The 18,080-nt window shown below is 41.5% G+C and overlaps 1 protein-coding gene across 3 annotated transcripts in view; it reads left to right on the forward strand.

Annotated features, from left to right (window-relative positions):
• Positions 1–18,080, forward strand: part of GRK5 (G protein-coupled receptor kinase 5) — a 154,133-nt gene that overhangs the window by 118,554 nt on the left and 17,499 nt on the right. For 2 of the 3 annotated variants that reach the window (XM_083441161.1, XM_083441160.1), the window contains exons 5-12: positions 2,335–2,435; positions 4,943–5,035; positions 7,327–7,390; positions 8,720–8,860; positions 9,816–10,006; positions 12,852–12,889; positions 14,207–14,296; positions 15,106–15,314. In XM_083441161.1, the coding sequence (XP_083297287.1) occupies positions 2,335–2,435; positions 4,943–5,035; positions 7,327–7,390; positions 8,720–8,860; positions 9,816–10,006; positions 12,852–12,889; positions 14,207–14,296; positions 15,106–15,314 (927 nt within the window). Of the gene's footprint in view, positions 1–2,334; positions 2,436–4,938; positions 5,036–7,326; positions 7,391–8,719; positions 8,861–9,815; positions 10,007–12,851; positions 12,890–14,206; positions 14,297–15,105; positions 15,315–18,080 lie in introns of all 3 variants that reach the window. The other variant, XM_083441162.1, reaches the window with a different exon arrangement.

Consider the following 18,080-nt stretch of genomic DNA (forward strand, 5'->3'; position numbering starts at 1 on the left):
GTTCATACCAGCATGTCTCTTGTGTTTGTCCCTGCCTTCTAATTTGTTGATTCTGTTATGCTTATTTGGCAAGGCATGCACACAGAAAGTTGTGTGTGCATGTTTCTTTAAAAAAAACAAAGCTGTCGAGGAAGTGCGCAAAAGAACACAGCCAGGCAATTGCAAATTCTCAGCACATATTTTTCAGATTGCTGTGAAATATCTTGTGTAAAAAAATGTAAGGTGGTTCCCTTGTTCAGTTTTCTGCTTTTTTGCAAATTTGAAGGGTGAAAAGAAAAACTTTATATATAAAACTATGTTCCTCTGTTCGGGGTACTGCTGTAAATAAGTGCACACATAGCTGTAAAAGAAATGAAAGCACTGAGGAAGTCGTGGGCATGAAAAGGGGAGTAGCAGAAAGCGATTATTGATCCAACCACCTCAAAAAAACAAAACAAATTGTCTGCTACTCCAAGTGGCTTGGAGCCCTCTTCCCCCCAATTTATCAGATTATCCTTTTATTAGAACTTCTCAAGTAAGTATATGCAGCACCGACTATGGAATTTGTTGCAAATGATAGTATCTGATTGTCAGTGGTAGTAATACCTTCTGGCACTGGACTTCTCCTACTTACTGTGAATATGGCAGAGAGATACAAGGCTCCATTCCCATCTTGCACACATTCTATGGCCACATCTGCAATGTTCCTGTGCATGTTGCAGATGTGTGGTGGGATGTGTGCATATCCAGAGGATAGCTCAAACATCGAAAAAGAACTTATATGTTACATAAAATTATAAATCTTTACTCTTTGGAGTTTACATATGTGAGTATACATCCACGAACAACTATTCATACAACCAGTGCTATAAATTATAAAAGTATACTATAAATTAATCACTTTATTTACATATTTACAAATACTCTATTCGAACTGTTACATTTTAGGTTTTGAATTTAGTAATAAAACTCTTGGCCAGTTGTCATACAAACCAAAAGTTGGTTTGGGTGGTTGCATAATGCTATTTCTGTCTGCTACCTTGCGTGGTAGGAAGCTCCTATGGCTGCCTTCTTAAGCATTAATTTCCTTGTGAGGGGAAAGAACTGGAGTCTTATGAAGTGATTTGTAATATCTGATTGCTTATTAATAATACAACATTGAACAGAGGAAGCAGCAAAGCACCGGGCACCCTCGCTTTTAAAGCAGGATTGTTTCCACAAATACAAGGCTCTGCATTTGATCCTTCTTTTGCTGGTTATATTCAGGCTGCCATATTACATCTCTCTAGAGAATACACTCACAGAGGAAGGGAGACAGAGCACTGATTTTAGCTCCTGTTCTTTCTCATGCCAGATGTGTCACAACTTTAAATAGCCATTAGCCAACAGCACCATTAAAAAGGCAACCATACCTCATGAAACCCTCGAGGTAGTCATCGATGCTAGACTTAAAACAAATTCCACAAAAACAGGACCAGCACTCCCTCTGGGAGCACATTCAGGTGGTGAGTGCCAACGAGATTGTCACCAAAATGGAACAGAACTAAGCATGTTCAGTAACTATAGAGTGCTAACTGTTAGAGAAGAAAACTGCTGGAAGTAGGAATGGCTTCTGGAAGAGGGTAGGGCTGGCTGATGGGCTGACTCCTTTTAGGAAGTGGGGAATAACAGTAATGCTTTGTCGAGAGTCCCACAATATTCTTTCATTTGCAGCTAACTGGCAGATATCAACAACACAACACAACTGAATTGAATTTTATTATTTCGGTCACAGACCAGTTCCAGCCCACATACAATATCAAGGAAGTCATAAAGGGATACATTTGAATTTGCAATTAGGTATAACAGAGACAATACAGATATAGCAACAGTTTAAAAATATATAAATTAAAACTTAGTCACTAACCTATAACCTAAAATTATCATTTAAAACCTTAATCATTATGATAGCACAGCTTGTTCCCTAAGTTTTATGGCAGTCGCACAGAATTTGGCTACCCGTAACATGATCTCAGGATCCTAAAACACAACACTTTTAGGGAGATTTTGTGGAGGGTTCTAGAATATCTCTAAACAGGGTCTCTATATTTAAGAAGGAAAAGAAGGTGGACTGGCTACATCTTGGCTTACTTTAGCGGGTTCTCGTTTGTGCTGCAAATAAGTCCCAGATTCTTTCGTGTGATGAAATGTGTGTTTCCATTTAAAATACTGCATTCACGAGCCACAGGGAGATAAATTCTGGCGTTGTTTTCTTAAGACTGCAAATATTTGTCTATACATGAACCTGGTTGTCAATGGAATGCTTTCCCCTATCACAAAGCTAATGTGTTGCTTAATCTCTTTGCTTTTTTGTAGTCTCCAGTTTATGTAGCAGAAGTCGGTCAAGATCTTGTCCAGCAGACAGAAGAAAAACTTGAAAACAGTCCCTGTAAAGAGCTATTCTCACCTTGTGTGAAGTAAGTTAGGGTTATTTCACTGTTGCTGTCCGAAATATTCTTTTCCAATTAGGTACCAGCTAAAGGCTGAGTGTTTCAATTCGTCTCAGCTTCTTATTTGCTGCTCGAAACGAACATTTGTTATCTTAAGGGCTTTATACAGGCAATGTTTTTGTGGGTTTTTTTGTGGGGAGGGGAATTTAGTGTGTCCAGTGCTAAACACAGCTGGTTCAGATTGATTTGAAATTTGTCCTGTATTTGTGGCCCCTTAATGCAATGGGAATAACTAGAAGGTAATACTCAATAAGCCAAAACTGAAAGGGAATCAGTACTAGGTCCAACTCTTCTATTTGCATCCTTTACTTGTTTTCTTTAAAAAAAATTATCCAGTGACACCCGCAACCCCTGCAACATACACTTAGCATTTTAAAAACTTCTTTTGAACTCCCAATAGTTTGCAGTGGGATTGCATATTTGGCTGAATGCTGCCGGCTGTGCCACTCATTTGTCTTTAAAGCCATACAGTAAGAAACGCCGGAAAACAGCAAGTCAATCCCCTCTCCTGAACCTTGTCATTTTTCATTTTGTTAGCTAAGTGGTATAACATCTGCTTTGCATCCAGAAGATCCCTGACCCGGTCCCTGGCATCTCCAGGGTAGGGCTTGAACAGATCTCCATTTAAATCTTGGAGAGTTGTTGATAGTCATCATAAAACATACTGAACTAAATGAACCAATGGACCATATAAACTGACATCTTCCTTTCTTCTTACACTCATAAAACTTCCTATTTGATCTTTCTGTACTTCCCTCTCCTAAAGGCATGAGTGCACATTATAATAATAGCAGTAACAAGGGGTAGGGGGTGTGTGTCTGTTTCTTGCTAGGGAAAAGGATTTTCCTTTACAGTGAACAGGGAAGTGCCAGCCCGGATTGGTGTAGAACCAATAGAGAAATTCAGGGTTTCTTTTTCTCTGCCAGGGTCCCTAGTGAAATACGTAGCATTGGCCACAACTTGGCAATGTGCATACATGTGACAAAATAGGTTTTTCACTCATGATGGTGAACATGCTTTGCCCATGCTTTTTCCTGTGTATGTATGGGGTATTGGAAGGTCCTGTACAAAGCCCAACCTTCGTGTTGTTGACAGTCTGCATCAATATATTCTAGCCAAAACAGCAAAACAAAAAGCTTCAAATCCTCGTGCTTCCAAGGGAGGTGCAGGGAATCCACATCCCTTTCAGACTGAATTGCCTCCCATTCAAATTGGAGAAGGAGGGGGGATGAATTAATTGGCTGTTAGCCTATGTGGACAAAAGACTGTGCAAATGCTGCTGTGCACCGTGGCATTGAAATGTACGTGTGTTGTGTCATCCTATTGTCTGTGAAAGGGCTTATCGATTTTCGCAAAGTCGCAGCAATTTTGCTATTGTACCGAAAAGGTCTGCATAAAAAGATTTGCGTTGCAAACCCTAGTTCCCGTGTTTGTCGGGACAGCGGGACCTTAAAACAACAAAAAATATCAAAAGCGAGGGATCATTGAAAGCCGTCACCATGTAGTCTCTGTTGGCTGGGCGGCTTTTGTTGTTCCCGGATGGTTTAAGTGGGTATTTGCAAAAATAGACCAGTAGTTCTGCTTATGTGTTTGAATGACTTTGTCCTGCTTTTATTTTTCTCTTTGCCGGGGAAGAAAATGAGAATCATTCACAGTGTTAACAACGAGCTGGTTTTGTCCCCTTGGCTTTGTTTGTATCGTGTAGGGATACTGCCACGCAGTTATGAAAAAGGCAGAGCTGAGCTTGGTGTTCAAAGCTGTGCCTTGTTCCTCTGCTGTATACTGATTTCAAAGCATGGGATTTATAGGTAAACCTTGCCTTTTAAGACCAGAAGAAGAGTCTGCAGGCTCACACCAATAGCCCATCTAGTCCAACATCCTGTTCTCACAGTGACTGACAAACCAGCAAGCGGATTCAAACATGAGCAGCCTCTGCTCCTGTGGTTTCCAGCAACTGGTATTCATTGTCAAAGTACAAAACTAAAACTCAAAGAGATATATGAAAGGCAGCCATTGTTCCTTTAAAAAAAAAAAGAATTGTTCTTAATTATCTAGTTCAAATAAACCAGCTTTGCATAGCATTTAATTAGCTATGTACATTCAGGTGTGCATGAAGAAACCCTGAATTTTTTGCCCAGTGAATCAGACTGTTGCAATACCTTTAATACAGAGTTTACTGGCAAGGGTAGAAACTATAAACACTGGTTGGTAGAGCATGTTTTGGTTTATCAGCAAATATCATAAAACCCAGGTGTTTGAGAACTGCTAACATCCTAAAATATTAACAATTACTCATACCATCAACATCCGCAGAGTTTGACATTAACAATAACATGCTATATATTTTTAATGTATTTACATTTGAACTTGTGGAAATTCACCTAAGCATCCTCGCTTCAAAGAGACTAGAGTACGTCTTCATAATGAGACTCGGGATTGTAAAATGTTTGTCTTGTCTTTTTCATCTGAGACAGATCTGTTCAAGACTACCTAAGTGGAGAACCTTTTCGAGAATATTCAGCCAGCATGTACTTTGATAGATTTCTCCAGTGGAAATGGCTGGAAAGGTAAGTGGCCCAGGTGGGCGTTGTATGTTTTCATTCCATGATGGGACTTAGGAAAGGATAGGGGAATAATAATGTTAATAGTACTTCTAGCACTCGCAAATGAATTGAAGTTCACTCTTTTTGACTTCCCTTAGACAATGGGGAGACTTTGTCCAAACTTTTCATGCTAATCATAAATGTAAGCCCATGTTCTTTATTTTTAATATTAAGAAGCTAAAAACTCAGTTAAGAATACTCAGTTACTAGAATAAACAAAAGCAGGGATAAAGGACAGCCCTGGTTAGTACCCTACTTCAATGGAACTTGGTCCATTGGGTAAGTGTGTGTGCTAGGCAGCTTCACCAACTTTATGAGGCTGAGGTGTTTTCAGCACCCTCAATATCTTTGGGCAGGGAGCCGGGTCACCTCAGTGTTGAGGGGAGATCTGAGTACAGCACTGTGTCAGTGGCTGAGTCCTCCTGACCGTGAGAGAGGAGGTTGTTGAAGCCACATTTTGCTGAGTTCCCTGCCAAGGTTGCAGCGTCACACGCATTACATCAAATGTGTGTGATGGGCCCCCTCAATCTTGGGTGCAAGTCGGCGTCTCTGATACTAGCCTAACTCTCCCAGACCGCACATATAACTAATGCAGGAATTTTACACTTTGGCATAAGGTTACCAGATTTTTTTCAATGAATCCGGGGACACTTTTCAACTTCAATGGATTTTGTACGGGGACTGATTTGTAAATCCAGGGACTGTCCCCGGGAAATGGGTATGTCTGGTAACCTTACTTTGGCATATTCACAGTTTTGGCAGCAATGCATCAATTACTGTTGCTTTTACTGGGTTTTTCTTTGGTTTGTTCTTTTTTAGTATCCATTCAGACTTTTTATATTTTTTAAGCTGCCAACTGTTGAGTCGAGGTATTTGTTGTATTGTTTTTTTTTGGGGGGGGGGTTAAGCGCATCTCCCAGTTGCTGCCTGCCACACAAATACTTCCTTTTCACTATTGAGTAACTGCAGGCAAGACAACACCCACACATCTGGTATTAGAGGAAAGGGCTATGAGGGCAGATGGGTGTGGAGCCTAGTCTAGCTGCTGGTACGTCTCACTTTTGAAATTTAGCATGAATGTTTCAAGGCAAGACTTCTGAATGCAAGCCTGAAGGCTGCAAGTTTCACTATCCTAGTGTTGCTGTCTTTGATAGCCCTAAGCTCACCCTCAAGGTAATAGCATGCCGCCCCCTGGTGGCTCGATCGGTTGTGGCAGGAAAGCAATAGTAACAATACTCCTTGGAGTATCAGCTGTGGATGTTCATTTAATTGCCCCCTGAAGAACAAATGACAGCGATGTTCTTTTTTGTTAAAAAATAAAGTGAGGTGCTGGAAGAAAAAGGACCCATTTCCCCCCTGGATTTCAGAAATCCAGTTATAAGTGAGAGTTCGATGGTCCAGGCTTGACTTTTCTTCAAAATATCCCCTGAACCTGGATGGGATAGATGGAGTTAGTTCCACAGTTGAAATGTCTTCAACAAGGAGCTGGTGAGGCAGTAGTAAAGGAAGCTGCAACTGTGGCTTCACTGACCACATGTAGCAGTGATGTAGTGGAATAGGCCCAGATTAGGTCAACAGAATATTTTGATAATCAAGTTGGCCCTTAATATTTCCTTGAGGGAGAATTGCTGTTATCAGCACCCTAACTGCTACCCAAAGGGTGCTTCCGGACCATCACAATTTGGGGGTAGAATTTAATCACATTCCAGCAGATTGAGTACAGGGAATACAAGCCTCTCTCTCCTGATGGGCAATGGAGGTGTCCATGTACTCAAGTTATTTGCCATAGAACAGGGCTGGAGAAGCTATGACCCTCCAGAGGTTTGTGGACCACAAGCCTCATCTTTCCCGACCGTTGACTGTGCTGGGTGAGGCTAGTGGGAATCGGGAGTTGAGCAACATTTGGAGGGTCAGGTTGGTCTGCCCTGTAGGAACAGGAAGCAGATTGCTTGTGTCTAATAGCTCCACGGGGCTATAATGAACAGTGTCATTTGAGAAATGTGAAAAACCTGCAGAATTTCGAAACAGCTGGTAATACTATCATTGTGCATTGCTGTAGGAATGGCTGACTTAACTTTTCTTTTGTTGAGCTAATAGCCTGGGATGGTGAGCTAATGGTTAGGGGATGATTTTCTTCAAATCGCCTTTAAAGCAACATTCTTTTTTTATTCTTCTTTTTTCTTTCTTCAAAGATAGCATTAAGCATTTTATCTCTTTTCTCTCTCTCTGTCTCCCATTCCCAATCTTTTTTTCAGACAACCAGTAACGAAAAACACATTTAGGCAGTACAGGGTATTAGGAAAAGGTGGATTCGGGGAGGTAAGTAGTTCTGGAAACTTCTGTTGAAAACAATGTGTTCCTCGGAAGAACAGTATGCCAGCCCCGCAAATATCTGATGGACTGAGCATGAAAATGTTAAGGACTGTGTGATTTCCATGATTTAAGGTTAAAGAATCTTTACGCTTAAGCCATAGATGGTGTGCATCAGGCAGTGTTTTTGAGATAGTATGTATGTAGTATGTACCTGTATGTAAATATAAAACACTAGTAAACCATATCGCTTGAGAGAAAAGCAACATCTCAGTAGTAGAGAATCTTCTCTGCATGTAAAAGATCTCAGATCCAATTCTTGGCATCTCCAGGTATGTCTGAGAGAGGTGTCTTCCTGAAACTCTGAAGAGCTGCTTTCAATCAGTGTAGCCAATACTGGGCTAGATTGACTAATGGCCTGAGTTGGGATATGGCAACTTCCTATGTTCCTTTGTTGAAGAGGCTTCCAAGACTCCTTTATTGCATCCTGTTTCTGTGGTTGCTCTTTTGAAAAGTGAGGGTTGCATCTCAACCCCTTGGTTGGCTGCAGCAGGGTCTTCTTCTGCCTCAACCCTCCAGAATGGGAACTTGCATTTTCTGTAGGTCCTGGAACCTCTTTCAGCCCAAGGGCCACAACCCCTTCTACACAGCCTTCCTGGGGCCACAGCCCAGTGGTGGGCTGCACTCGAGACAAAAGCGGGAGCAGTGAATGCAAATTGTACCTTTGTACAGTAGGGTAGTGTCTAGGTACATCCCCATTCGCCTTCTAGTCTCTATCCAGGCAAACAAGAAATATTAACAGAGCTGAAGGACACATTCTAACCAGGCAAAGCATTCAAAGAATGTGCAAAGAAGGTCTGGGAAGGGTGTGGCTGAGGTATGGAGAGTATCAAATGCTAGATGGAGAGGCCAGGAGGGCCAAATTTTGGGTGCCAGGCCTGAAGTTCCCCATCCCATTGGTAGAGGTTATTCTGGTCAGTGTCTCTCAGTTTAGGATATTCAATGAGTTCTGTAGCTCAATGCGCTCTGAATTTTCCTTCAAACTTTGCTCCTTGTCCCATACTGAAGTTCATCTATTAGTTAGTCTCTTCAGTTAGTTCTGAATTTCCTTTAAAAGTAAGATGGGGGGGGGGGCGGGTTCAGATAATACAGTTTTATCAAGAAGTGATCTTGGTAACATAGGCATCAATCCTAACCCCACCTACCTTGGAGCAAGCCTTGTTGAATGCAACAAGACTTCCTTCTGGACTGGCATGGTCAGGATTACCAGTTTTTAATTCCTCCTGCACAACACCCCCCCCCCTCCACAATTTGTTGATGTTGTTGTTTTCCTTCTAGGTGTGTGCTTGCCAAGTACGAGCAACTGGGAAAATGTATGCATGCAAAAGATTAGAGAAAAAAAGGATAAAGAAGAGGAAAGGTGAATCCATGGCCCTAAATGAAAAGCAGATTCTAGAAAAAGTCAATAGTCAATTTGTAGTAAGTATTGCCAAATTTGCAATGGGCACAGGCTTTCCATTGGGCGGCACACCCATCAAGGAATGGCATTAGTCACAGGAAGTGTATAATGCTTCCAGAAAACATCTCGCCTCAAGCCAACATTCTGAAGTTGGCTGTACAGTATAAGATATGTTTTGTCACTCCCAGTACAGCCTTTTTGTGTGCATCATTCTTTGATAGTCCAAAACGTCAGGGCGTCTCGTGCTTCATTTGTCAGACCTTGAGCTGCTGCAGACATAGGAGATGCAGGAGTAAATTGAGAAGATCAAACCCGGAGCAGCACAGGAAGCCAAACCACCACCACCAATGATAATTGTGTAAAAAGTGATTGATAGTTAAACAAAACATGGCTGCATGTAAAATAATCTAAGGGGGAAGGTCTACTGCTGCCATCTGCAATAAATTATCTGTTTTGTTCTGATGAAGTATGAAATGGGGTGCAGTCTAGGATATCTCGTCATAATAACGTAATAATCTGAGCTGTTTGTAGAAATTGTTGTGATTGTTACAGAATAACGGCTACCACAGCTTTATGTGCTATCTTGTGTTGTTCAACTATAATCACTTTTTACATGATTGTTATTGTTTTTTTGGGACTCCTGTAACTTGGTCTGTTGTTTCTCATTCTTTTGGGGACTGTCTCCTTTGTTTTGGTTGTCATCAGGTCTCTACTTTTGCTGAAAAAATATTCATGGCAGCATGACACTATGGACCTGCAAGTGATAATCTTTATGAAAACGACCTAGTATCACATTGCTTCCAAATTTTCAGAGTTTTGTTTTTTAACCCTTGACGATTTGCCTATCTCCCCTTTGGCTCCATTCAATCATATGATACTTTATGTCATTCCAAATGCAGAACATTAGCAATGAATGAATATGTGTGCACCAAGCACCTGTCTTTGTGCTTTAAACTATCCCAACTGTTCTTCTAGGTCAACTTAGCCTATGCCTATGAAACAAAGGACGCACTCTGTTTAGTTCTAACCATAATGAATGGGGGTGACCTGAAGTTCCACATCTATAATATGGGGAACCCAGGCTTTGAGGAAGAAAGAGCCTTGTTTCATGCAGCAGAGATTCTTTGTGGCTTAGAAGACCTGCACAAAGAGAACACTGTGTACAGGTAAATATCATTCCGGTGTGTTCAGAAACTTGTTGTAGAGTCTGTTTTATTTTCCTGAGACTTTACATAGATATTTATGATATGCAGAACCACCTCCATGTTTTGTGCTTGTGAGTGGGCTTTTCAGGAGTATCACATAAGGACCCACACATTGAAATTTTATGTAGAAGCTGCTCATCCATTAAATAATAAAAGCCATCTACTTAGAAATTGAAGATCCTGTATGTGGATCTGTCTGGAAAATGTTACAATCCTTATCTAGTTTCCCCGCCTGCGACAGCCGTAAGATTCCTATATTCAGTCCCCAGCCTCTCTGTCAAAAAGGCTCTTGAGTAACAAGGCTGGGACCTCTGCTTAAGACTTGGGAAACTGTGTTATATGGTTACCAGATTTTTTTCAATGAATCCAGGGACCCCCTTTTTTTTTGAAGCTGAGTAGCAACAGGGAGTCAGTAGTCAGGATGGTGAGGCAAAAGACCCTGGGTGCAAACACACATGCATATTGTATAAAGGTGCAAAGCCCTTCTTTCACACCCTGTGAAACATAAATGCGCAGAGTTTTTTTAAAAAACTGGGGAGTGGCGCGCCGCGCGCCCATGACTCCCAAGCCTTCCCTGATGTCCTTTCCCCTTCTCCCCTTGTTTTGACAGATCGGGGAGGCTCGGGAGCCACGGGCAGGCAGCCATTGCCCAGGAGGGGCCAGCTGTTAGCGCAGTTGGCTCTGGCTGGCTTCAGGAGCTGCTCGCTGCTGTGGCGCAAGAAAAATGGCAGGTGCCACAGCAGCGAGCAGCTCCTGAAGCCAGCCAGAGCCAACTGTGCTAACAGGCTAGCTCCGGGCTGCTGAGGCTGCTGCTGCCATGTTTCCCAGAGACAGATTTGCAAATCTGGGCTATGTTATAATGATTAGTTATCTGACTTTATAGACTCATATGTTCAAGAGTTTCAGCCCTAGGATTACAAGGGAAGGGGCCATAGCTCTGTGACAGAACAGATAGTCTGTATGCAACGTGGACTTCATTTTACTGGTGGAGAAATAGGAGGCAGGACTATTTTGTGATGCACCGGGAGTCAACTTGTCCTTGATCTCAAAGAGGATAATTTATCAAAGAGATCCTTTTTCAAAGGGTCCAGAGCCTGGTGTCAAAGATCAAAATGGTTGGGCACCTCCAGCAGGGGTCCCACTGGCAAACCTCCTGGATGGGCTCTCACCACTGCAACCTGCTTGTTCACCTGCATCATGCCCTGACTCAGAGGGATATGAGCAAGCAGAAGGCAAAGAAGGTAAAAAGCAGTTTGTAGCAATGATGAGCTGGAGGAGCAGCAACATAATGACCACGAGTGGTGGAGTCACTAAGGGAGAGAGACCATCTAGGGCATCTTGCTCAAGAACCCCTACAAAACATGGAAGTAGCACTGGATAAGACACAAGTGTCTTATCTGTCCTGCCAAGTACATGTTTGAACTTCCACGAACTTTGTAAGAATTTCCCCCTATTTTGTTTTATTTTATTATTTTGCAATAGTGGGGATATTGCCCCTTAGCTACCGATCAACAGCCTACATGTAGAATGCAAGAGAATTAAAACATTTTGGACTCGTCAAGGAAACGTTTAAAAATGGAATGAAGAGGTTTGTTGAGAATGACCTTTCATCCCACCTCTCCAAAGCGAATCTTTTTGTTAGCACTGAGAATAAGCATACAGTAGTATTTAAAATAAAGCCATCCATTTTCTTCTGCCTTCTCTCACCCTTCACATATTTTCTCAGAGTTGTTTGTTTGAAAAGTAGGCCTGGTCCCATTGGTTTATCTTGTGAAGTTTATCTTGTGAGGTCAATAGGGATTTAAACCAACAAAAGGAAGGGAACAAAAATGTTCTCCGTACATGTGCCTTGGCTTATAATAATAAATAATGTGCATGATATGTTTTGAATAAACAAAAAAGTTCCCACTTGATTAGTAAGGGGAAACCACTAAGTTTTCTGTCCAGTGATCGCAAAACCTAAGATCATTTAAAAGGGAGTAAATTAAAGCTCTGTATAATGGGTGGTCCTCTCACAGTGCAAATTGCTCAGCTTGGAGAATTAAAGTCTAGCCAATTCACATGGTTGTTTCTGTGGTGACAAAGATCTGTGTATCAATTTGCCCACCTTATTGTCGCATGGGGAGGTGTTTGAAGCAGCCCCTCCCAAATACAATAATCTGTGAAGCAATATTTTAACAAGTTTTCTCCAATGCATGAACTTAATAAAGCAAATAGTTATCCTTATAAAAACTGGGTGGTAAATAGATTTTTCTACCTCAGAAGTAAATATGTATAAATTGGCATTGTCTAAAAATAGGTTGTGAAATAATAATAGTGCAGTGGCTTTTTGAAATCCAGAAAGCCAAGTTGAGTGTGGATTTTTTTTTAGATGGTCATCACCCCTTTGGTCACTTCCATACCTTGGGGCATGCTAGCCCATATTTATATGAGTGGCATATAAATAATAAAGTGGTTATAAAATTATTATTATTCTAATATTATGATGGTGGTTTAGACACTATCACCTACATGATTCTCAGAGTTCTCTGTCAACACAAATCTCATTGAACTGAATAACCTTGTGCCAGCAGAGCGGAATATTATTTGATGGACCGGGAGCTTCCATCTTGCAATAGTTAAAAAAAAAAAAAAAAAAATGACGTTTGAAATCTGTTTTCTGAGAATTGGCTCCCTGCTGTGTTATGGCTAGAAGGAAACAGCATTCTGATGCCTTGCTATTCCTCCAATATCAAAGCTGCTTTCATACAAATAATTGCAATCTTTCCTCTTTCTTTCTTTCTCTCTCTCTCTCTCTTTTTAATAGGGATTTGAAGCCAGAAAATATCCTGTTAGATGATTATGGTAAGTCTGAGAGCTTTAGGCAAGGCCTTTTCTTCCACAGTAAAGTAGCTTACATTTAGTTGTATGACATGGTATTGTGCAGAGCCAAATCATTCTCTGAAGTGGGTAAGACATGGAGCAGCTTCCACTGCTTTTCTTGGGATATAGAAAAGGATAGACTTCCCAGAAAAGAGAGAGAAAAGAAACTGCTATTATGAAAAGCAGTGGGTGTTAGGTTCAGGGCAACAGATCTGTTATAAGTAAAGTTGTTCATTCTCCTTATTACTCTGGGAATTTTCCTTAATAAATAATTATGATGCTCAGATTTGTATCCTATCCTACTTTTCGGAGCCGTTTCCAAGATGAAACCCTGCGTTACTGTTTTTGATCAGCTGTGTCAAAACTAGTAAATAACATAGGCACCGAGTGGGCGACAGCGTGAACAGGATTGCTGTACTAGATGGGTCATTGGCCTGATCCAGAAGCACTCTTTTTGTGTTATGTTCCCTGCTCTCAAGAGAGAAATGGTTTTGAGTTGTGCTTGGTTGTTCTGTATTCCTGTTCCTAGGAATACTATTCCAGAAAATAAAATCTCAGAGCCCAGAAATGAATGATGCTTTAGCCTGCTCTTGTCCACAAAGATGATGCAGGCCAGCATAGGCCAGCCAATCAGCTTCTTGCGGGGGAAAATGAAATTCTGATAGTTTAGGGTACCAGATCCCATGGAGGCTTTTACTTATACAGTCATATGCACAAAGGGCCCCTCTCTATTGACACTCGCTTTGTGCACACAGGTGTCAGGAAAATTACTAGAAAGAGCATGCAGTTCTGGGTTCGGGCTCCCTAGTGTGTCTCTGCTCCTTGTTTCCATTCTGCTGTACACAAGAGCTGATAGTGCCCAAATTGGGATTATACGGAGCTTGATGAACAAATGCCCTGACCTGGAATAAGGCAGTTTCATTTGTTCCTTGATTGGTTTTTGAGATCTTTCAAAGAGCCAGCATCATTTTATTCCTTTAACGTGCTTAGATTTATTTTTTATGATGTGAATTTTTAGGGAAAAAAGATTTGGTTGTATCAGCTGATGGCAGGCCTTCCACCTGCCGAACAGTATGGGGACCAGTTTGGGGAAATTCTCCCTAACACTGTCTTCTCACTGCCCTGGGCTCCTCTTTCAGTCTCTTATGGAAGGGGAATTCCCCAACTCTCTGGAGCAGATTTAGGGAGGTGTGGAGCTGAGAGATGCCTTATCACCAGCGGAATGATACAACCCATTGTTTTGTAGAGGTATATAGCTATGCTAGAACATTTGTGTTTTTCCCCTCCACCTCCTTTTAGGCCACATCAGAATATCTGATTTGGGTCTAGCTGTTAAAATCCCTGATGGTGAATCAATCCGTGGACGGGTAGGAACAGTCGGTTACATGGGTAAGTGATTTAGTACCTTATGTGTGTTGCTATCAAAACTGTCTTCTCAAACTTGGCAATGCAAAGTAATACCAAAAGGAAAAATAAAATAAAATCAAGCACAGCAAAGCAGTCATGGGCAAAAGGCTCTCTTTATTTTGATAAGTTTGAGAAAGATGTCATGACATAAAAGAAGTGTGAAATCCAGTGTAGCACTAAGTTTCTTTATTATTATTATTATTATTATTATTATTATTATTATTATTATTACAGTATTGTTATTATATAATTTTTAAAATAATTTTTCTATTTTACAATTTAGAATATTCATTTAAACAACTTTAAAATATCAATGACTTCCCTTCTTCTCTTTCCATGGTTCATTTTACATACCATAAATCCCTGTATATTTTACATAAACTAAACCATTCAGTGTTCCATTATTACAGCCATCAAAACTTGTTTACACTGTTGAATTTATCTTAATGCTGCCAACGTTTTCAAGTGTACACAAGTTTCAGTCCACATATTAGTCAAAGAGTTATATATCAGGGGTTGCACCCAACATACTGCAAGGTAAATTGCTCTGTCAGCGCAAGGATTCATTCATTCATTCATTCATTCACAGTGGAACTTCCTCTCACCATGCTCCCCCAAATCCATTCTGGGGGCTCCCAGTAGCAGATGTAACATGTGAACCAGTCCTTTTGCCAAATCCAAGCTTAGATGGAATCTTTTCTTTCATTCTTGAATTATGGCTGGTTATTTAGCCATGGGTGTGATGATGTCAGTTCAGAAATGGATCCCATCTACCTCTCTTGTTTTCCCAGCTCCAGAAGTCTTGAATAACCAACGATACACCCTCAGCCCTGACTACTGGGGGTTAGGTTGCCTGATCTATGAGATGATTGCAGGACAATCTCCCTTTCGCGGAAGGAAAGAGAAAGTGAAGCGAGAAGAGGTAGACAGGAGAGTCTTGGAGACCGAGGAGGTGTATTCCCATAAATTCTCTGAGGAGGCAAAGTCTATCTGCAAAATGGTAAGGGGGCTCTTTTTCTTCCTTTCTTTTTGGAGACTTGAAGCCCAAATTTGTTAGCAGCCTGCAATGAATAGGTAATTACAGTTGAAAAAGATTAATCCGATGTTAACGCTGTACTTCAGGGGCATGAAAATTAACCAGAGGTCATAGAAGTTGCACTGAATAATCATTTAGGTTTTTTAGTTTGCTCCCTCCCTAGTGATATTTCTGTCACTTTACACAACAGAAAAGTATTAGCCATCCTGTGGCTCTGGGAAAAAAACTTTTTAGGAGCTTCTAGTGTGTTGTCCGTGCCCTTGAGAGATAAGGGTAGCTTAATTAACTCTCCATACTAGTTCCAGAATTTTGAAGACCCTCAATCAAGGCACTTTCAGTGAACCCCTCCCCCCTAATCTGGGAGACCGGGGTCTCTCTTCAAAATGAATATTGAGGCAGTGGGTCCTTTGCTGATTTTAGCCCAAGGAAATGCCCAGTCTTGCCACACTTCAGAGCCCGCCTTGACTCACATTCACATGTCCGAACTGGCACGTGCTTTAACTCACTTGCACAACAAATTCAAATAGCTACGTTATTTTCAGTAAGGTGTGTGTACATACAAGTGTACATATTGAAATGTATCCATTTCCCACTACAGTCCTTTACATGTCTTCATCTTGAGTCCTAAACATTTAGGAGACACAGGGACATGCTGTTGGCATCCATCTGTCTCAAGAGACAATGGAGTGTGCCCCTGGGGGTGAAGTTAAGCATTAAGCATTAAACCACACCAAAGCAGCCTCCCTGGGCCGCAAGCTTGGGCAGTGTGTATGGAGGTCCTGGGCTGCCCAGATGACAAGAACCCCCCTCACAGCCTCACTGATGTGGTCCAAAGGAAAGCAGAGCAATATATTTGGCAACAGCTTGGCTGCAGGAGTTGCTTAAGATGCCATCCAGCCGTCTTAGGGATGTTTACTCCTCAGCCTTTACTTCTGCTTTCAAGGCTATGTTTCATTCAAATTAGCAAAAACTCAGTTTGAACACACTGGGATGCTCTGTGAAGAGACAAGAAGAGGGTTCTCCACACAGTCCCTTAACGGCATAAGCTTCTTGGTGATGCTTTCAACAATTTCTAAAGGGATATGGGCCACAAGAAAATGTCTGGGCTTTTCTCTTCATTACTGCAGTATGGCCATGTAGTAAGATTTCTTGGATTCATTTTCAAAGTAATTTTTCTCTTGTCTTCCATTTCTGACATGGGTCAGCCATCTCCCATCATCCCTGATTGTTGACTGTGCTGACTGGTGTAGATGGGAATTGTCCTCCACAACATTTGGAGGACAACCACGTTGGCTACCCTTGATCAGAATAATCTCCAGTTGTGACTGTGGCAGCCATAATGTCAACAACAGACACTTGAAGGAAGATTTCACCATTTATTCCATTTACTATATGTGCTCTTCCTGTTCCCACCTGTGAGAACTGTGAGACTTAACATGTTCACAGATCTTCTTACATGTTGTGATCTACTAAAGCTGTGCAAGAGCCAGTCCTGATCTCCTAATAACTTCCTTCAGTGATGCCTGTATTCTGTTGTATGCATTTCCGCTGCCTTTCTGTCTATATTTTTCTAGCTTTGGGAAGAGTTTAGTTGGATAATTTTTCCAGAAACAGTAGCCTGATCATTGACAGGACACAAGCAGGAGCTGTTCCTTACCACTGAAGCTGAGATAGATAGATAGACAGACAGACAGACAGACAGACAGACAGATAGATAGATAGATAGATATAGATGGATGATAGATAGATAGATAGATAGATAGATATACTCACAGTATTGAACTTTCTGTTGCATGTATAGCTGATACCTGATTATGTCCATTCATTTTTTAAAAATGATTTCTAATTACAAGCCTATACAAACATTTTTTGTTTACATGGTCTGTGTTAAGTTTTCCATTGCTGCCCTCTAATGGACAAAGAGAAGACAGCTGTATTGCAGCCAGTGTCAGATTTATGTATAGGCTAAGTAGTCTGAAGCCTAGGGCCTTTAAATCTAGGGGGCCTCGCCAGCCTGCCTGCTCCCCAGGGCTGCAGTCTCCCCTCTCCCAAAACTGCAAACCTAAGACTTCATGCAAGGGCAGGGCAACTCAGGCCCAGCAACTATTAGACTCAGGGCTAGCCAGTGGGGCCCAATTTGAAGCAGTGGGGCGCAACTTGAATTTTTTTTTTTTTTTTTTGAAGGGCCCCAGTTCACAGCCAAAGTCTGAAAAAAATTATAGATATAAATAAAATCTACTTAGATTGCCCTGGTGCGGGGGGGGGGGGGGCTTAGGAGTGGCACGTGGGGCCCAATTTGGCCAAATTGCTCCTATTGCCTTAAAGTCAGCCCTGATGAGACTGTGCAGGGGTTGGACTGACAAGCCCTGCACCTTCTAGGTCCCTGGTGTCACCATTCAGAATACAAACTCAAGGACTTGTTATGGAAATAAAGGAGGGCACTTATTGGAAATCAGTTTTGTCACCTCTCCCCCGCGCCCAAACCCCAAGACAATGAGCCCAGCCACCATTTATTCACAGTCGCATAAGCACTACACTACAGCATGGTCATTAACCTGTACGTCCAACCGCTGAAATATACACCCAATATGTAGCAATGGAGATTTATGTCACTGCTTTATGAATGAACTCTGTGTTGTATGAATGGATTCTGTATTTTGCGAATTACCTAAGAACCACCAATAGGGAGCTCTAGAATCTGACAGCTAACCAACTGGGTACTACCAAACA

This window comes from Podarcis tiliguerta, assembly GCF_965153285.1.
Source record: "Podarcis tiliguerta genome assembly, chromosome: 5".
Classification (NCBI taxonomy): domain Eukaryota; kingdom Metazoa; phylum Chordata; class Lepidosauria; order Squamata; family Lacertidae; genus Podarcis; species Podarcis tiliguerta.